At 47.6% G+C, this 21,046-nt stretch overlaps 1 protein-coding gene and 1 pseudogene across 2 annotated transcripts; one reads left to right on the top strand and one right to left on the bottom strand.

Annotated features, from left to right (window-relative positions):
- Positions 1 to 6,397: 6,397 nt before the first annotated feature.
- On the bottom strand, positions 6,398 to 9,315 carry ZNF688 (zinc finger protein 688). Of its 2 annotated transcripts, XM_068967653.1 has the most exons (3): positions 9,074 to 9,315; positions 8,649 to 8,762; positions 6,398 to 7,525 (listed from the first exon to the last, which is right to left on the bottom strand). In XM_068967653.1, exons 1-3 carry the CDS (start codon positions 9,267 to 9,269, stop codon positions 7,005 to 7,007), a joined length of 831 nt encoding a protein of 276 aa, XP_068823754.1. In that variant the 5' UTR covers positions 9,270 to 9,315; the 3' UTR covers positions 6,398 to 7,004. The 2 variants fall into 2 exon arrangements, with proteins under 2 accessions (XP_068823754.1, XP_068823755.1); XM_068967654.1 differs by lacking the exon at positions 8,649 to 8,762.
- Positions 9,316 to 11,669: 2,354 nt separating this feature from the next.
- Positions 11,670 to 12,519, top strand: LOC138076152 (small ribosomal subunit protein eS1 pseudogene; annotated as a pseudogene).
- The last annotated feature ends 8,527 nt before the right edge of the window (positions 12,520 to 21,046 follow it).

Genomic DNA, 21,046 nt, shown 5'->3' with positions numbered 1-21,046 from the left:
AGACTCATTAAGCTAGAAGCATGTCCAAAATACAAAGATTCTACTTGGCAGGAGCCAATGAGATGGCGTGCTGGTACAGAAAGAGGAAGATGTTGAGTGTTACGGGCCTTGAAGACCAGTACAGGTTCTTTAGTTTTTGCACAAGTCTTGCGGAGCCAGTATTGGTATCTGACAGTGGAGGGTAACTCATGAATTTCAGTCAGACTGATCTGGCGAGGATCCCGGGAACCAATTATCATGAGGCAGGAGTGGAGTCAGACACCCAGCCCGGCTCTTCCCACCCACTGCCTTCCCTTCTCGGAGATCCGGGACGCTGGGCGTCACCGAACGCGCCCAGGTGGAGGTTTTTCACCGCAGACACCCCACTCCTCGGGGAAAAAATATAGGGCCTCTTTCACGATGCCCGCGGCCTTCTCCCACCTTCTTCCCGCCGGGTCTTCACCGACACCTCTGGGCGCCCAGATCGGGAGCCGGGGGTGGACTCTAGCGACTGGGCCTCCGGTGCAGGGTGGGGGTGGGTCCCTCCAGGCCCAGGCGACCGGAAGTAGCTTGTAGTGGGACCCCTCTAGGACGGCGGGTAACGGCCCGTTAACCGAACTCATTGGTCCGTGGGTCGAGAAATGAAGGCGCCCTCAGAAGAGGCGGTAGCACTCTACCGTCCATTTTAGAGAAAGGCATTGATGATCTGGTTTATTCCCCCCTCGAGTTGTCTTCTCTTGCTATTCTGCCAGTGGCCTTGCAAGGGCCTCTTGCCCATAGTTAAGATGGCCGCAGCTGCTTCGGCGTCCGCGCTCATATCTGGCGGGTGAAAGGTGAGGCGGGTGCGCGGGTGCGCGGCGGCGAGGAAGAGTGGCCACAGGGCCAGGAATAAGGGGCGATACGAACAAACGTCCCCTTCTCAATCCGCGAAAGAAGGCCCATTCAGTGGCCTGGTGTTTAAAAAAAAATTTTTAACAAACTATTTCTCATATGTTTGTTTATTTTTCATTTAGAAGGTTACAGTAGAATATTCAGTGAATGTCCTCTCCCCCAGCCCCCACCATACCTCTACTAACGGTTTCTTAAATATTCCTACACTGATTGTCTACGCCCTGCAGAGACATCTATCATTTTCACACATTTACTGTATCTTACTGAGGGCACTGGGACGCATGCTTCTCAGTGCCTTAGAGTTCAGGCATTTTACAGAAGAGGAAACTGCAGCCCAGTTAAGACCCAAGGTCTGGCAGCGTGTTAGTGACTGGGTCTTCAGACTCCTAATCCAGCCTTTCCTCCTGGCGCTGCCTCCTTCAGACGCCTTCCAGAAATGCAACATTAACGCTTCGAATTTACGGGCCCCTGCCGTCTCTGGGGTCGCACAGAGTCGGACACAACTGAAGCGACTTAGCAGCAGCAGCTGACATTGTGAAAACGAACTGGATTCTCAAGTTATTAAGTTATGATTGAAGTAAAAAAAAGATTTAAAAAAAGTTTTAAAATGTGAGATGAATTAAGGGATGACAGGACTCATTTGCTTTCAATGCTCCATCTCAGTGTGCCTCCAATTCCAAGCTCTCCTAACAGAACAGTGGCCAATTATACAAGAACTGCAGTTGGTTCTGTGAATTGAGTAAGACATCAATAATATTAGCTTACCTTGATCGATCACTTACTATTAATACATGCCAGACTCTGTTCTAAGTGCATTTGCCTGTTAACTCATTTAATCCCTCAGAACACTTCAGAGATAAGTACCCTTCTGGATCAGTAGACCACAGCCCCGGGGAATGACCTTACTGCAGGCCACACAGCTAGTGAGTGTTCTGACTCCAGAACCCATGACATCATGGGTCACTGAAGACACAATCTCAGCAACCTGAGAGAGGTGGGATTTTAGGCCAGGTCACGAAGATGCAGTTGTATGTGGGGTAGGACAAGAAGCAGGGACCTGGAAGTCAGAAATACTGCTTCTGGTCACCTATGCCATTCCACTGTTGTTCTGTAGTCACCAAGTCATGTCTGACTCTTTGTGACGCCATGCACCTTAGCACACCAGGCTCCTCTATCCACGGGATTTCCCAGAAAGAATAATGGAGTGGGTATGCGATTCCATTCTGTTCCATTAAATGTAGAGAGAAGAAATTAAAATGATGAGCTCTAAATATTTTTTTTTTATTTCAACATCCTAGAATTCGAAGTCAAGTGGGCCTTAGGAAGCATCACTACGAACAAAACTAGCGGAGGTGGTGGAATTCCAGTTGAGCCTATTTCAAAGCCTAAAAGATGATGCTGTGAAAGTGCTGCACTCAATATGCCAGCGAATTTGGAAAACTCAGCAGTGGCCATGGGACTGGAAAAGATCAGTTTTCATTCCAATCCCAAAGAAAGGCAATGCCAAAAAATATTCAAACTACCCCACAATTGCACTCATCTCACACGCTAGCACAGTAATGCTCAAAATTCTCCAAGCCAGGCTTCAACAGTATGTGAACTGTGAACGTCCAGATGTTTAAGCTGGATTTAGAAAAGGCAGAGGAACCAGAGATCAAATTGCCAACATCTGTTGAATCATAGAAAAAGCAAGAGTTCCAGAAAAACATGTTTCTGCTTTGTTGACTATGCCAAAGCCTTTGACTGTGTGGATCAAAACTGTGAAAAATTCTTAGAGATGGGAATACCAGACCACCTGACCTGCCTCCTGAGAAATCTGTATGCAGGTCACGAAGCAACATTTACAACTGGACATGGAACAACAGACTGGGTCCAAATCGGGAAAGGAGTACATCAAGGCTGTATATTGTCACCTTGCTTATTTAACTTATATGCAGAGTACATCATGAGAAACGCTGGGCTGGATGAAGCACAACCTGGAATCAAGATTGTCGGGAGAAATATCAATAACCTCAGATATGCAGATGACACCACCCTTATGGCAGAAAGTGAAGAAGAAATAAAGAGCCTCTTGATGAAAGTGACAGAGGAGAATGAAAAAGCTGACTTAAAACTCAACATTCAGAAAACTAAAATCGTGGCATCCGATCTCGTCACTTCATGGCAAATAGATGGGGAAACAGTGAAAACAGTAGCTGACTTTATTTTGGGGGGCTCCAAAATCACTGTAGATGGTGATTGCAGCCATGAAATTAAAAGATGCTTGCTCCTTGGAAGAAAAACTATGACCAAACTAGACAACATATTAAAAAACTGAGACATTACTTTGCCAACAAAGGTCCGTCTGGTCAAAGCTATAGTAATCATGTATAGATGTGAGAGTTGGACTATAAGGAAAGCTGAGTGCCGAAGAATTGATCCTTTTGAACTGTGGTGTTGGAGAAGACTCTTGAGAATTTCTTGGACTGAAAGATCAAACAAGTCCCTCCTAAAGGAAATCAGTCCTGAATCTTCATTGGAAGGAGTAATGCTGAAGCTGAAGCTCCAATACTTTGGCCACCTGATGTGAAGAACTGACTCATTGGAAAAGACCCTGATGCCAGGAGAGATTGAAGGCGGGAGGAGAAGGGGATGACAGAGGATGAGATGGTTGGATGGTATAGCTGACTCCATGGACATAAGTTTGAATAAACTCTGGGAGTTGGTGATGGACAGGGAAGCCTGGTGTGCTACAGTCCATGGGGTCACAAAGAGTTGAACACAACAGAGTAACTGAACTGAAAATTTTTTAAATTAATTTATTCTTTAATTGAAAGATAATTGCTTTACAGAATTTTGTTGTTTTCTATCAAACATCAACACTGACCCTAAATATTAAAAGTACATAATAGAAAAAATGAAAGTTGCTCAGTTGTGTCCAACTGTTTTCAACCCCGTGGACTGTGTAGTCCATGGAATTCTCCAGGCCAGAATACTGGAGTGGGTAGCCTAGCCCTTCTCCAGGGTATCTTTCTGACCCGGGAATCGAACCAGGGTTTCCTGCATTGCAGGTGGATTGTTTACCAAAAGTACATAATAGGGTTGTGTTTAGGGGTTAAATCATGGGAAATGAGTATGTCGTTTGAGTGCTTGGGAGTTCTGGTACATGTTCAGATGGTAAAGCGTCTGTCTACAATGCGGAAGACCTGGGTTCGATCCCTGGGTCGGGAAGATCCTCTGGAGAAGGAAATGGCAATCCACTCCAGTGCTATTGCCTGGAAAATCTCATGGACAGAGGAGCCTGATAGGTTACAGTCCATGGGGTCGCAAAGAGTCGGACACGACTGAGCGACTTCACTTTCACTTTCACTTTCAAATGCTTAGTAGGTATGTGTTAACTGGATAAACGAGAAAGAGTAGACAGCACTTGCTCTGTGCCAAGTGCTGACCTGGGCAGTTCTGCGTGACACATTATGTCTGGTTCTGCTCCCCTCTCGGTGGCTCCTCCTCTCAGTTCTCCCCCTGCCCCCCATAACTCACCTCATCCAGTACTGGTCACCCCTGGACCTTCACACCTGCCCTAGTGCTTAGGCTCCCTTGCTGCAGCTCTCTACGCTTGAAACCTCTGGGACTTACTTGTTCACAGCTCATGTTGGTCAGTTCACTGAACCATGCAGGTTCTATGACAGAAGTCTCTCAGGAGTACCTTTCTTTCCAAGGTCAGCAGACAAGGGCAACTGCAAAAAAAAAAAGTCTTGCTTTCTAGCTTTGTCCCACTACTAATTGTTTCTACCTGGGAGCAGATGCCCAGTAGATTTCCCATGTCTCATGCCCAGGCTCCTCTCATGGGTCACACTGCACACTGTTTGACAAAGACATATATATATTAATTTGGCTGGGCCACAGGGCATGTGGGATCTTAGTTCCCTGACCGGAGATCAATCCCTCAGCCCCTGCATTGGAAAGTTGGAGTCTTAACCACTGGACCACCAGGGAAGTCCAGACAAAGACACTTTCTGACAGTTTCTGACAGCAGGAACTCGCTCCTACTGAGTACAGGGACTTTCTATGCTCCTCAGTGCCTACAGGGTGAACCTCAAGATCCCCCACTAGGATCTGTGGTCCTCCCAGATAGGTCCCGCTTCTTGGCTGCATCTGGTATCCATTATTCTTTACTTTCAGTCTTTACGTTTCAGTCAAGTGGAGCTGCTGATCATTCCCTATACATGCCCATCCTGGTTGAAATCTTTCTCATCCTTCAAGGACAGTTGAAGTACCTCCTCTAGGAAGACTTCCTTGATTCAGAAGACCTGCCCATGTCTCCTCTTGCTCCTGCTCACGTACTATTTTGTATTGTGTTTGAATAACAACAATAACCAATGTTTGTTAAACTATAGTGTACAAGGCGTCATCCTGTATTATCTCATTTAATCATTACATCAGTCTTTTGAGGTAGATGCTATTATTATCCAGATTTTATAGATGAAGATAGTAAGGCATAGAGAGATGACTTGGAGCAAGAAGTGACTTGCCCAAGTTCACAGTTACAAAGCAGCTGAGTCAGGATCTGAAGGCAGACAGTCTGACTCCAGAGCCCATGCTTCTAACCTCCACTCCACACTGTGTCCATCTTTTATCCTTTCTGGGAAATAAGTCTCCATCCCTACTTCCTCTGCCTGAAAAATCTCACTACAACCATTTCTTACGTAATGCTGTAGGAAGCACAACCACTCCTTTTCTTCCAAGTTGCATTTCCTGGTATATCACCAACCAGGATGGTGGTGCCTCTGGACTCCTCCATTACAGCCCCAATCAATCTTTTGAATGTTGGTCCTGAGTCAGTGTGTCCCTGGAGCCCTACACAAAATTCCACAGATGGTGTTGCAGAATGAGGGAAATTAGTTTTCCTCATCTTGGGAGTCCTTTATCACCAGGCAGTGTCTCCAACAGAAGTCATTCAATATGATCACTGAATGTTGACTTTTTTCCTCTTTTAAGACCTTTTTCTTTATTTAGATAATTTTTAAAGTCTTTATTGAATTTGTTATAACACTGCTTGTTTTATATTTTGGGTTTTTGGCCACAAGGCATGTGGGATTTTAGTTCCCCCACCAGGAACTGAACCCTAGTCCCCTGCATTGGAGGGCAAAGTCTTTACCACTGGACCACCAGGGAAGTCCCTTGACTGCCCTTTCTCAGTGAAAGGTCTCTAGCTATGGTGGGGCTCTCACTTTCCTGCTGAGACTGCCCAATGGGCAAGGCTGGCTCCCTCACTTCACTCTTACCTGAGGCCCTGATCTGTGTTCTGCCCAGATCTGACTGCTCATAGGAAGTAGTAGAAATATGTGGGCAGTGCCAGTTTCCAGCTTTGCGGCCTTGTAGCAGTGAAACTTGGAGCCCCGGGTGACTCATCTGGAAACACAGCTATTGATACTCATCCCTGCCTCCTTAGCAGACTTCTTTTCATGATCTGAAGTGGAAAATATCAAGTCATTTTCACTCTTTCAACAAATGTTTATTGCACATTTACTTTGCCACACATATTATCTTGTTACAATGTCAGTCTTCACAGTAACCCTTTGAGGTAGATATTATTGATCCTCATTTTACAGATGAGGGAGCTGAGGCTCAGGGAGGGTGGGTGACTTACCAGCTGTGCCTTGAGAGCAAGCTACAGACATGAGGTCTGCATCTGGTGCTTCTGTGCACTTCCCACCCACTTCACTGCCTGGGCCTCCTGTTGGTTGAGTGACCTAGGGCTTGACCAGGCCCTCCATCTGAGGCCTCCTCCTCAGCCTTAGTCCCCCTCGGCATTTACCTCTGCTGCAGATAAGCAGTGGGGATTTTTGTAGACAGTTTTGATCTTAGTTGCACCTGCCACTGAGATAACACTTTGAGAAAAGTCCAGCATCTCACTCTCTTCGTTGTTGTTGTTTTTTTTTTTAAGAAAGATGGGGGGAGAGGGGGTATCGAGTTTGATCTATTTGAATCTTTACAGGCACTTCTCTTTTTACAAGCTTGGAAACTTGAGGGATCCTTGAGGAAAGCCCAAGGGATGAACTGTGGATCCCAAAGCCCTGACTCAGGAGCCTCCCTTGGGACCCAGTGAGTCCTCAGAGCCGAGGTCAGGCTCAAACCCTGCCAGCGGAAGCCGCTCACCCGCATTCCTCAAAGATGTCCGGGTAGTGCCGGAATAGCACCGGAGGGTCCCGGTCACCTCGGACCGGGGCCCGAGGAACAGCCCGGATCCCAGGCCTCCGGCCCCGCCGCCCCCCAGAGCAGGAGCGGTGGATCCACTGGTGAGCTTCCACGGCGAACTTCCTCTTGAAGCGCATGCCACACTCGGGGCAGGGGAACGGCCGTTCACCCGAGTGCATGCGCCGGTGGCTGACCAGCAGCGAGGGGTAGGTGAAGCGCCGGCCGCAGTCTGCACATACGTGGCGCCGCTGGCTGGCCTGAGCATCCGCACTGGGTACAGGGGCCGGGGGCTGAGCACCTGCACCCTGGTCCCAGACAGCTTGTCTGGGTGGCTGTGCTCTGGCTGAGGTTTTGCTGACGGTCGTGCCAGGGTTGTGTTTAACCAGCTCCTCAGGCCTCTCCTTCCCAGGAGCCTTTCTCGGTGCTTTGGCTCCTAGTCCTGCTTCAGGTTCCTCTTCCTTTTTGTTGGGGGTAGCTCCTAGGAAACAGGAATCAAGTTCCTTTTAAAAACACATTTGCTTATATTGTCTTAGGTTATAGGATGCTATTCCTCAGGGAAGTGCCAGAAAAGTACTGCCCAGCGAATAACACCGGCTTTGAAAAACCATACTGCTACTGCTAACTCACTTCAGTCGTGTCTGACTCTGTGCGACCCCATAGACGGCAGCCCACCAGGCTCCCCCGTCCCTGGGATTCTCCAGGCAAGAACACTGGAGTGGGTTGCCATTTCCTTCTTCCATGCGACAGTGAAAAGTGAAAGTGAAGTCGCTCAGTTGTGTCCAACCCTTAGCGACCCATAAGCAGGGTTCAAATCTCTTAGGTGGGCCTTGGTTCCCCATGTGTCAAATGGGAGTCATCATGCTTTCTTTACTTCACAGGGTTGTTGGGAGGATTACATGAGTAGAAGCATCACTTAGTAAATGCTTAATAAGCAGTAGCTATTATTTTTATGGTTCCTCAATTTTTTTGCTAGGATTAAGGCATTTACAGAGAAGGAAAGACATTTGCTGATGAGCATTCTGGTGAGGGCCAGTGGGGAGTGAAGAGCCAAGCTGTCAATTACTGGGTATTCTCTCTTGTACCACTTTGCTTTGCTTGAGGAATGTAAAAGGCAGACCTGAAGCTGTTTTCATTCTTCTATGCTAAGTTGCTTCGGTTGTGTCCAATTCTGAGACCCCATGACTGTAGCCCACCAGGCTCCTCTGCCCATGGGTTTCTCCAGGCAAGAATACTGGAGTGGGTGGCCATTTCCTCCTCTAGGGGATCTTCCCCACTCAGGGATCCAACCCCTGTCTCTTGTGTCTCCTGTATTGGCAGGCAGGTTCTTTACCTCTTTGGGAGTTTTAGTTGTTCCTGAAAATGAGAGAATGAGCACCGTTTCTAGGACAGGGAGTCTGGGCTCCTGATTCTTATTCTGGTCTCAAGTTGTCTCAAGTTCTGAAAACTTTGTATCAGGTCTGCCTTTTTTCCTTAGGTAGTATCCAACATCGGTTGGCTCTTTCATTCCTTTCGGGGTGCCGGAGGTGGGGATCTGAAAGGAAACACTGCTAGACAGGAAGCTCTGGAACGCCAGGCAGGGAAGACCTGGGACCATCCCTCACCTCTCAGAGCTCCTCCCAGGCTTTCCCCCTCCTCAGGATCCTGGGCGGCGGGGCTCCAAGCCTCACTCTCCTGTTCCATCCAAGAGATGAGGGCTGGTTTGGGGCCTGGGAATCCTGGGAGAGAACAGGGATCATGGTGCTGGCTTGAGGCTGCCCTGGGAAGACGGCGCCCCCCGCGTCAGGGTGAGGGCATCTCCTCAAAGTTTAGGCTCAATCTGGACTGGGTCTCCAGTGCGCCTTCCAGAAGGAAGCAGATGTGGGATGCAAGGACTCCCGTGGGGGTACCTGAAACGTTAGGGATGGGAGGTGGCAGGTGCTGTTGGTGGGATAGGGCGGGATTAAGGCTTACAATCCTCCAGGTCCTTATTTGATCTCCCCTGTGAACCCCAGTGAAGCAGGAGGGGGGCTCTGACCCGGGGCCTCACCGAGCGCGCCCAGGTGGCCGTAGGTCTCCCGCATCACGTCCCGGTACAGGGCCCTCTGCGCGGGCCGCAGACAACCCCACTCCTCCGGGGAGAAGTACACGGCCACGTCCGCGAACCTCACGGCCAAGGGCTTCTTGCAACCAGGCCCGGTCTCCCCCGGTCTCAGCACCAGGAGCGGGGCCGGGGGCGGCGCCATGGGGGCCTCCCAGCCCCGAGCAGCTGCCGCCTGGTCCCCACGCCCGGCCTCAGCTCTCGTCGTCCACAAGAAGGGCTCCCAAGCCCGAGGCCCCGCCCAGCCTCGGCTTCCGTACGCAGCCAAGGGAACCGAAGTAGCAGGGCTGGGATTCGGGATTCTGATGGGGACAAATAGACCGCCTCGGTGTTTATTCACTTCACGGCAGCTTGGACACAGACACCAGAGTTAAGAGACCCGGAAGGTGCCTCCAGAAAATATGGCGACACCGTGGCTTCAATTCTGTCTGCCTTTAAGGGCGCCGTCCTTTGACCGTATCAAACATGGCGTCCGTCTGGCTTCTCATCTTTCACTTGCCCTTAAATACAATGGCTCTGCAGGTGGACTTGTAAGGGACTGGAAGGCAAAGGGTAGTTTTCTTGCCTTCAAGAAAGATGGAAGGCCCCGGGCCTTCTAGCACTCTCCCTGCCCGCGTCGCGCGGCGACGGGTGATTGGCCGCGACAGCAGGAAGCGGCTGAGCCGCGAGACCGGGGTTTGGGGGGGCGTTTTCGCCCGGAAGTTTCGATGAGCCGGATGTGGAACCCACCAAGGACCTCGGCGTTTGTTGGGTCCTGGACTGTGTCCCAACGGCCCCAACACCTCCCGACCGCGGATCCGGAAGCGGGTCCTGGCTCCTGCGGAAAGACGCACACACCTGTCCTAACCCGGGGTGGCCGAGGTAGAGACCTCGTACAGGTTTACTCTCTTCCCCGCCGCGGCGCTCACCCGACTCCGACTCGACTTAGGAAGGTGCTTGGTGAAGCTGGAATTAGGAAGTTTTAAATTATCTGTGTGTGTGTGTTTAATTGGAGGAAAATTGCGTTATAATGTGTTGGGTTTTGCTGTGCAATAAGGGCTATCAGCCATAAATATATATATAATCTCCCTCTTGAGCACCCTCCCACCCTAAATTTCGGTTCAAGTTTTTCCGAAATAATTAATATGCATGGCGTTTAAAAATTAATACAATGACTTCCCTGGTGGTGCACTGGTTAAGACTTCCTGCTCCTAATGCAAGGGGGCCCAGGTTGGATCCCTGGTTGGGAAACTAAGATCCTGCCTGTGTCATGGGCACAACCACACTATGATGAACATGTGAGTGTTTACCATAAAATTCTTCCTTTATTTGTCTGTGTTGAGTCTTGGTTGCGGCATGTGAGATCTTCATTGCTTCATTCAGGATCTTTCTTTGCAGCGCATAGACTCTCTAGTTGTGGCTCCTGGGCTCAGTAGTTACAGCACTCTGGCTTAGTTGCTCGACCATGGATTAACCGGGAGTTCCCTGGTTGGCAAAGTGGCTTTTAACCACTGGACCACCAGAGAAGTCTTACTACAAAATTCTTTAAACTCTAGAAATGTTGAAAATTTTTCACACTAAAATGTTGAGGAGGCAGCTCTGCTATTCATTCTTCAAATCATAAAGATATGCCTAGATGCCTTCACCTTTTATCTCAGACAACTCTGTGAAGTTGACATTGGTCTTATTTTGCTAGTGGAGCCAACTAAGGCTCAGAAATGTTGAGTAATCTACTTAAGGCAGGATGTCCCTGGATGTGGTTAAGAATCCACGCCTACCAATGCAGGGGACCGTGGTTTGATCCCTGGTCTGAGAGGATTCCACAAGCTGTGGAGCAATGAAGCCCTCAAGCCACAACTGCTGAGTCCATGTGATGCAGCTACTGAAGCCCTTGCACCCTAGAATCCATGCTCCACAACAGAAGGAGCCACCGCAATGAGAAGCCCTCCCACTGCAACTAGAGAGTAGCCCCAGCTCTCCGCAACTAGAGAAAGCCCACGTGCAGCAATGAAGACCCAGCGCAGCCAAGAATAAATAAAATGTTTTAAAAATACATGCTTAAGGCTACACAGCTAGTGGGGACTGAGTTGAACCTGGAATCCAGGTCTACCAATTCAGAAGAGGCTATGTGGCAAAGTAAAAGTAACCCTCAGTTCCCATTAATAATCATTTTTGGAAAACATATTCAGAGAAGTCTTTGGTCAAGAGATACCAATATTTGAGCCTCCAGCACCACTCCTTACATGCAGACATACTTAGTCCCACCAACCTTGTGTTTATTCTTTTAAGAGTTTCCTGTTCTAAAGTAGGGCTAGCAAATCTCAATGGGTCAGAAAGACCTCTCAACTGTTGACACATAAAAACATTATGGTAAAAATAAAGATGGAAGATAACTATGTCGTGATTTCAACTCTAATCACAAGTAATATACTCCTTCTTAAAAAATTCCCCAGCATATTTCCAGCTGCAGTTCAGAAAGCAGAACACTCTGTAAGGGAGGAAATAACCCAGAAAGAAAAGCCAGTTAGGTGAATTAGTTTCCAAGTGTGAGTGGGAGCCTCAGAAAATGGGTTCAACTGCTGTATTTAAAATGGATAGGGTCGGCAAGAACAAGCGCCTTACGAAAGGAGGCAAAAAGGAAGCCAAGAAGAAAGTGGTTGACCCATTTTCTAAAAAAGATTGGTAAGATGTGAAAGCACCAGCTATGTTCAATATAAGGAATATTGGGAAAACATTGGTCACGAGAACTCAAGGAACCAAAATTGCATCTGATGGCCTCAAAGGTCGTGTTTTTGAAGTGAGTCTTGCTGATCTGCAGAATGATGAAGTAGCATTTAGAAAATTCAAGCTAATTACTGAGGATGTTCAGGGCAAAAACTGCCTGACTAACTTTCATGGTATGGATCTTACCCGTGACAAAATGTGCTCCATGGTCAAAAAATGGCAGACCATGATTGAAGCTCACATTGACGTCAAGACTACCGATGGTTACTTGCTTCGTCTGTTCTGTGTGGGTTTTACTAAAAAGCGCAACAATCAGATTCGGAAGACCTCTTACGCCCAGCACCAGCAGGTGTGCCAGATCTGCAAGAAGATGATGGAGATCATGACCCAAGAGGTGCAGACCAACGACCTGAAAGAGGTGGTCAATAAACTGATTCCAGATAGCATTGGAAAAGACATAGAAAAGGCTTGCCAATCTATTTATCCACTCCATGATGTCTTCGTTAGAAAAGTAAAAATGCTGAAGAAGCCCAAATTTGAATTGGGAAAACTCATGGAGCTACATGGTGAAGGTAGTAGTTCTGGAAAAGCTACTGGGGATGAGACAGGTGCTAAAGTTGAACGAGCTGATGGATACGAGCCACCAGTCCAAGAATCGGTTTAAAATGCAGACTCTTAATGGTGACAAATAAAAGATCTTATTTGTGGTTAAAAATAAAATAAAATAAAATGGATAGACCTGTGGAGCACAGGGAACTCTCCTCCAGGTTACGTGGCAGCCTAGACGGGAGGGAAGTTTGGAGGAGAATGGATACACTTAGGGGCTTCCCAGGTGGTGCTAGTGGTAAAGAACCCACCTGCCAGTGCAGGAGATGTAAGAGACACCGGTTTGATCCCCTGGAAGAGGGGATGGAAACCCAATCCACTGAGAATCCCTTGGACAGAGGAACCTGGGGGTGGGGCTATAGTCCATAGGGTCGCAAAGAATCAGACACGACTGAAGTGACTTAGCAGGCATGCACGGATACATGTATATGTATGGCTGAGTCCCTTTACTGTCCATCTGAAACTATCACAACATTGTTAATCTGCTATGAAACTGAAAGTGTTAGTCGCTCAATTGTGTCCCGCTCTTTGCGACCCCTTGGACTGCAGCCCGCCAGGCTACAATTCTTCTCCAGGCAAGAATACTGGAGTGAGTAGCCATTCCCTTCTCCAGGCATCTTCTTGACCCAGGGATCGAACTTGGGTCTCCTGCTTTGCAGGCAGATTCTTTACCACCTGAGCCACTACAAAATAAAAAGTTAAAAGGAAATGAGTTCAGCCTTCATGCTGAACACTAGGAGCAGGTGGCTGAAGGTGCCCTCCTAAGAGATGGCAGCAATGCAGACCCCATACCTGCTTCTACCGCTTGGTGGAAGGAGAGGTGCCGGCTGAGGATCCAGATCTCAGCTGCTGTTAGCAGAGACGAGAGAAAGATAAACGCCTCCCCTACTCTGATCCTTTGCACACATTCCCTTCTCCAGAGCCCCTCCGTGTCTCCCTGAATCTCATCTCCAGAAGAGATGCTGCTGCTAAGTTGCTTCAGTTGTGTCTGACAACGTGTGACCCCATAGACGGCAGCCCACCAGGCTCCCCCGTCCCTAGGATTCTCAAGGCAAGAACACTGGAGTGGGTTGCCATTTCCTTCTCCAATGCATGAAAGTGAAGTCGAGTCAGACTCTTAGCAACCCCATGGACTGCAGCCTACCAGGCTCTTCCATCCAGGCAAGAGTACTGGAGTGGACTGCCACTGCTTTCTCCACCCAAGAGTGCTACTAGTCCTAATTTAGGTGTTCTCTTGGGCCATTGTGCTTCCCCAGATAGCTTCCGTGATATCAGGGCTTCCCTGATAGCTCAGTTGGTAAAGAATCTGCCTGCAATGCAGGAAACCCCGGTTCGATTCCTGGGTCGGGAAGATCCCCTGGAGAAGGGAAGGCTACCTATTCCAGTCCATAGGGTTGCAAAGAGTCGGACATGACTGAGCGACTTTCACTCACTTGGGCCACTGTACGGTGAGGAAGGAAGCTTTCTGGAGATGAGATTCAGGGAGACACGGAGGGGCTCTGGAGAAGGGAATGTGTGCAAAGGATCAGAGTAGGGGAGGCGTTTATCTTTCTCTCGTCTCTGCTAACAGCAGCTGAGATCTGGATCCTCAGCCGGCACCTCTCCTTCCACCAAGCGGTAGAAGCAGGTATGGGGTCTTAACTACCTCCTAGAAGGGTCCCTGTGGCTCAGCTGGTAAAGAATCTGCCTGCAATCCTGGAGATCTGGGTTCGATCCCTGCGTTAGGAAGATCCCCTGCAGAAGGAAACGGCTACCCAACGCACTCCAGTATTCTGGCCTGGAGAATTCCATGGCCTGTATAGTTGTCTATGGGGTCGCAAAGAGTCGGACACAACTGAGCGACTTTCACTTCACTTCAAAGGGAAACACTGGCCTCCCTTGAGAACCTGAGAGGCAAGCTGAGGACGCCTGCCGAGTGCCCCACACTTCCAACCCACTCGCCTCTGGGCACATCAGTCCTCCCCTCCCACAGAGTACTGCGTCCTCGCCGAGACGCCGGGGCCGCAAGGAGCGCGGCCAGGAGGCTGTAAGTCTCCAGGATCATGTCCAGGTTCATGGCCCTCTGGGCAGGCCGCAAAACATCCCCACTCCTCCGGGAATAAGTACCCGGCCACATCCGTCGAAGCTCCCGGCCCCTCAGTTGATTTCCCTCGTCCGCTGGGTCCCGGCCTCCCAGGGCACATCTGCCACCTTCAACGGGACCGGGGGCAGCACCACGGGAAACTTCTGTGCTTCGCAGAGAGGCTTCTGGGAAATGTGGAAATGCTGTTAGCTGTTTCCGCCCGGCCTCACAAAAACGCCAGAAGGGCCCACAGGCCTGCCCTTAACTAGGATGGCGCCTCGCCGACGTCAACATCCGGGCTTTTTTCAATCTGTCCTCTACGTACAAGGAGGCTTAACCCTGGCTATAGATAACGTGCGTTGGTTGGACAGCGCGGGTCGCCGTGGGAAGGACTCGGATTGGACTTTCCGGGGCGGTTTGTTTAAAAGGCCGAGAGTACAGTAACGGCAGAGCTGAAGGTGGTCGGCATTGAAAGGCCGTGGGGTCGCTCTTGATCTGGCTTTTCTGGCATCTAAGAGAGAGGTTCTGACGGAGTAAAGGTACTCCTTTCTGCTGCTCTCTTGAGATCTCTTGAGATCTCCGGAAACTGGAGGTGTGTAAAAGCCCAAGGGCAAGATTGAGGCGGGTTCTGGAGGTAAGGGAGTGGAGGGAGGCTTATCCCAACGCTGTGGCGTGCTGCGATTCATGGGGTCGCAAAGAGTCGGACACGACTGAGCGACTGAACTGAACTGAACTGTGCCCTGGTACTCGGGCAGGACTGGCTCCTTGGGCTGTGGAAATAGGTTCCTCAGGTATTTGATCTGGCCCATGCTCCAAGGTCTCAGATGTCTCCCCTTTTACAGACACTGAAACTAAGTGACGGGGCAAGTGACTGCTCAAGGGGCAGCAGAGCTCGATTCCAGAGTCCTTTTCTAGCCCTCGTTTAGGCTGAACTTAATTTCAGCCAAGTTCTTAGGATAGAGCCTTGCCCAAAGTAAGTACTCAATAAATAGGAGCTTGTAGTTGTTATTGTAATTATAACACTAACTGGACAGGCCTCGATCTGAAAACCTGTGTTCAAATTACAGCTCATAAATGATTAATAACACTGGGGAATGAAGCAGACCATCTCTTAAAAATTTTGTTCAGTTTCATATCAAGCTGGTGGAGGACACACCGTAACTACAACCACATATAGAACCGCTGCCTCTGAGAACTGACCTGAAGAGTAGCAGACAGATTTTCTACAACTAAGGGTATAAGGAAAAGGCCACATTAAGAAAGGTAGGAGGCGCAGAGTCCTGGTCTAGTGAGAACCACCCCCACACACTCCTGTGCGGCAACCCACAAACAGGAGAGATATCACAACTGCAGAGGTACCCCTGAGGAGCAGGGGTCCAGGTCCCACATCAGGCTCCCCAGCCTAGGGGAACCTGCACTGGGAAGCTGAGCGCCCATAACAGCTGACTTTGAAAATCAGCAGGATTCCCATCTTGAGGAGCCCAGGGGCTGTAGGAAAGGGAAGAGACTCCACTTTTAAAGGACTCACAAAGAAACTCACTTGCTCCAAAGTCCATCACAGAGGCAGCAGTTTGAAAAGTGCCTGGGCCATGCAAGAAAGAGAGTCATTGACTCATTGACTAATTTCAGGGTATGCACCAGAGGGGCAGAGGTCCAGTGGAACTTTAGGGACGGAAGTGCTGGCAGACAGCATTTGTTTTTACTTTCCACATAGCTGGCGTGGTACTGCTGAGCACCATTTCAGTCAGCCTCCATCAGCCTAACTAACACCACCTGCCCTGCCCCTGCTTTCCCCTGAGAACTCAAGAGGCCACCTATACACCAGCACCCCCCGCAGCAGTTTCATCCAGAGCCCGTAGACATTTGGGCCAGGGACCAGCTTGACCTACTAAGGCCATCTGCAGCAGTCACAGTCAAGTCTGCCTGGGGACCAATCTCACTCACCAACACAGCTGCAACTGCTGTCCATCCATCACAGGAGGCACACAGCCCACACAGGGGATACCCTGGGATACCTGGCTTTGTTGACCAGGGGAGATTGCACCACTGGACCCTATAGGACACCTCCTACATAAGGCCGCTCTTTCAAGGCTGGGCGACAAAGCTGATATACGTAGAAAAAAACACAGAGTTAGGCAAAATGAAGGAACTACAAAATGTCTTTCAAAGAATTTCTTTCAAATATGAAGATCTCTCAGAAAAACAACTGAATGAAGAGGAGATAAGAAACTTACCAGATAGAGGATTCAGAATAACAGTTGTAAAGATGTTCATCAGACTCAGTAGAAAACTGGATGAACTTGATGAGAGAATCATCAAAAGCCTAGGCGATTTGCAAGCCTCCTTCAGCAAAGAGCTAGAAACTATAAAAAAGAAAGATATAGAACTTTTGAATTCATTTACTGACACCAAAATACACTAGTGGAAACCAGCAGGAAGTCAGAGAAGGGAAAAAAACAGACCGGTGATCTGGGTAACAAGGGTAGTAAAAGTCACTCAATCAGAACACCAAAAAGGAAAAAGAATAAAACAAACAAAAAAAAAAACAAGAATAGGGCCCATGAGGTGTCCCAGCTGCTCCGGCAGGGGAAGGAGCAGCCGTGGGCAGGCAGACCAGCTTCCAGACTCCTCTCCCCACTCCCAGCACGTGCCCACTCTGCTGCCAGGGTGCCCCAGAGGAAGGTCAACTCCTCATCAGGGGTGGGGGAGGAGGAGCCCAAGAGGCGACCTGGGAGGTTGTTAACTAAATCTACTCCTGCCCAAGTGGAAACAAAGCCAAAGAAGGCAACAGGAAAGGATGAATCTTCAGATACAAAAGGGAAAAAGGGAGCAAAGGGAAAACAGGTGGAAATGGCCACCCAAGAGACTAAAGATTTACCTGCATCAAATGGAGAGACTGAAAACAAGGAAAGAAAGAAGTTAACGTGTGATTAATATCACACACCCTAGTCTATCAGTGGTCCCTTCTCAAACAATCCAGAGGAATATTTTTATCAATTATTTTGTAAATGCAAAGTTTTTTAGTAGCTCCAGTAGTATCTTTAAGAAAGTAGAACTCCTACTTCATTTTTTAAGTGCAAGTACTTTTTAAATTGGAGCATAGTTGATTGACACTGTTGTGTTAGTTTCAGGTGCACAGCAAAGTGAATTAGGTATACATATATCCAGTCTTTTTTTAGATTCTTTCCTATATAGGCCTAAACCAGAGTATTGAGTGGCGCTTCCTGTACTATACTGTATACTGTGGTATTTATTTGATATATAGTATGTGTCTTTGTCAATCCCAGTTTATCCCTCCCTCCTTCCCCCCCGACCCCTAATCATAAGGTTGTTTTCTCCATCTGTGACTCTGTTTCTGTTTTGTAAGTTTTTTTGTACCATTTTTTAAGATCCCACATATAAGTGACATCATACGATATTTGTCTTTCCTTGGCGTTACTCAGTTTGTCAATCTCTAGCTCCATCCATGTTGCTGCTGTAAATACTTTTTATTTAAGAGTTGAAATTATTTGCTGGTTGGTTTTTTTTTTCGGTACAACCAGAAAATACTATTATATTGAATTTGGGAAGTATATTAAATGGCGATTTGGAATCAGCAGTGCATTTAATGTGTTAAACACTCTTTTTTTTTTTGGCTCTGACACGCAGCATGAAGGATCTTAGTTCCCTGACCAGGGATCAAACCCATGCCCCCTGCTTTGGGAGCATGGAGTCTTAGGCACTGGACTGCCAGGACAGTCTCATTGAACACTTTAAATTTCTTCTCTTTCCCTGTTGTTTTTGGGTAGAATTGTTTCCCAAAGCAAACCACTCCTTGATCTTGGCTCTCTGGTCAGAATTTTGTGCACTCTGTAACGTCTTGGGTCATGGTAGTCCAATTTTCCTAGTAACTTTGGTATGTGCTTTGAACACTTGAAAACCTTGAGTATGTATTGTATATGATACTAAATTGTGAATTAGTGGGACTTATGATGTAACAACATATCAACATTTGAAGATATTGGTAGGTGTATCCTGTTAAGTTATATGTACCACATCTACTTTACCCAGCCCTCTGTCAGTGGACATTTAGGTTGCTTCCTCTGCCTCCATGTCTTAGCCTCCATTGTGCGTGTATCTTTTCAGATCATGTTTTTCTCTGGAGATATGCTCATGAGTGGGATTGAGGGTCATATGGTAGTTCTGTTTTTAGTTTTTTAAGGAACATCCATACTGTTCTCCGTAGTGGCTATACCAATTTACATTCCCACCAACAGTGTAGGAGGGTTCCCTTCTCTCCACACCCTCTCCAGTGTTTATTCTTTGTGGCTTTTTTGATGATAGCCATTCTGGCTGATGTGAGATGATAACCTCGTTGTAGTTTTGATTTTCATTTCTCTAATAATTAGCAATGTTGGGCATCCTTCCATGTGCCTGTTGCCCATCTGTATGTCATCTTTGGAGAAATATCTACTTAGGTCTTCTGCCCATTTTTTGAGTGGGTTGTTCGTTTTAACTGTTAGATGTCATGAGATGTTTGTAAATTTTGGAGACTAATCCCTTATTGGTCATACAGGTGCTCATAGTAGTCTTTTAGGATCCTTGGTATTTCTGTGGAGTCAGTTGTAACTTCTCCTTTTTCATTTCTAATTTCATTGATTTGAGTTCTCTCCCTTTTTTTTATTGATGAGTCTGGCTAAAGGTTTATCAATTTTGTTTATCATTTCAGAGAAGCAGCTTTTAGTTTCATTGATCTTTGCAGTTGTTATCTTGGTCTCTATTTCATTTATTTCTGCTTTGATCTTTTTTATTTCTTTCCTACTAACTTTGAAAGTGAAGTCGCTCAGTCGTGTCCAACTCTTTGTGACCCCATGGACTGTAGCCTACCAGGCTCCTCCCTCCATGGGATTCTCCAGGCAAGAGTACTGGAGTGGATTGCCATTTCCTTCTCCAGGGGATCTTCCTGACCCAGGGATCGAACCCAAGCCTCCTGCATTTCAGGCAGACGCTTTAACCTCTGAGCCACCAGGAATTTTTTCTTCTTTCTCTAGTTGTTGTAGGTGTAAGGTTAGGTTGTTTATTTGAGATTTCTCTTTGTTTCTTGAAGTAAGGTTGTATTGCTATAAACCTTCCTCTTAGAGCAGCTTGGGCTGCATCCCATAGGTTTTGGACCCCTGTACTTTAATTTTCATTTATCTCTAGGTCTTTTTTTAATTTCCTTTTTGATTTCTTCAGTGAAACCCATTGATTATTTAGTGGCATATTGATTAGCCACCATGTGCTTGTGTTTTAGAGTTTTTTTCTTGTAGTTTATATCTAATCTCATAGCATTGCGATCAGAAAAGATGCTTGGTCTAATTTCAATTTTCTTAAATTTACCAGAGCTCGCCTTGTGGTGCACCATGTGGTCAGTCCTGGAGAAGGTTTCGTGTGCACTTGGGAAGAATGTGTAGCCTGCTGCTTTTGGATGAAATGCTCTTTAAATGTCATTTAAGTCCAGCTCTTTTCACATAAGGCCTGTGTTTCCTTATTCATTTTTTGTCTGGATGATCTGTCCATTGGTGAAAGTGGGGTAGTAAAGTCCCCCACTATTATTCTGTTACTGTCGATTTCTCCCTTTATTGTTGTTAGTATTTGCCTTACACACTGAGGTGCTCCTTTGTTGGGTGCATGTGTGCGTGCATGCATGCGTGCATGCGTGCTCAGTTGCTTTGATTGTGTTGGACTCTTTGCTATCCTGTTGACTGTGACCCGCCAGACTCCTCTGTCCATGGGACTCTCCAGGTGAGAGTGATTGGCAGGCAGGTTCTTTACCCACTAAGCCATGTGGGAAACCCATTCAGTTCAGCCACTCAGTCGTGTCCAACTCTGCGACCCCATGAACCGCATCACGCAAGGCCTCCCTGTCCATCACCAACCCTGGGAGTTTACCTAAACTCATGTCCATTGAGTTGGTGATGCCATCCAACCATCTCATCCTCTGTCGTCCCCTTCTCCTGCCTTCAGTCTTTCCCAGCATCAAGGTCTTTTCCAGTGAGTCAGCTCTTCGCATCAGGTGGCCAAAGTATTGGAGTTTCAGCTTCAACATCAGTCCTTCCAATGAACACCCAGGACTGATCTTCTTTAGGATGGACTAGCTGGATCTCCTTGCAGTCCCAGGGACTCTCAAGAGTCTTCTCCAACACCACAGTTCAAAAGCATCAGTTCTTCAGTGCTCAGCTTTCTTTATGGTCCAACTCTCACATCCATACATGACTGCTGGAAAACCCATAGCTTTGACTAGATGGACCTTTGTTGGCAAAGTAATGTCTCTGCTTTTTAATATGTTGTCTATGTTGGTCATAACTTTGCTTCCAAGGAGTAAGCGTCTTTTAATTTCATGGCTGCAATCACCATCTGCAGTGATTTTGGAGCCCCCAAAAATAAAGTCTGACACTGTTTCCACTGTTTCCCCATCTATTTGCCATGAAGTGACGGGACCGGATGCCATGATCTTAGTTTTCTGAATGTTGAGCTTTAAGCCAACTTTTTCACTCTCCTCTTTCACTCTCATCCAGAGGCTCTTTAGTTCT

Source organism: Capricornis sumatraensis, chromosome 3 (genome assembly GCF_032405125.1).
Source record: "Capricornis sumatraensis isolate serow.1 chromosome 3, serow.2, whole genome shotgun sequence".
In the NCBI taxonomy this organism is placed as follows: Eukaryota; Metazoa; Chordata; class Mammalia; order Artiodactyla; family Bovidae; genus Capricornis; species Capricornis sumatraensis.
Note: the sequence above shows the minus strand (reverse complement) of the source record. Positions and strands in the feature narration are given on the sequence as shown.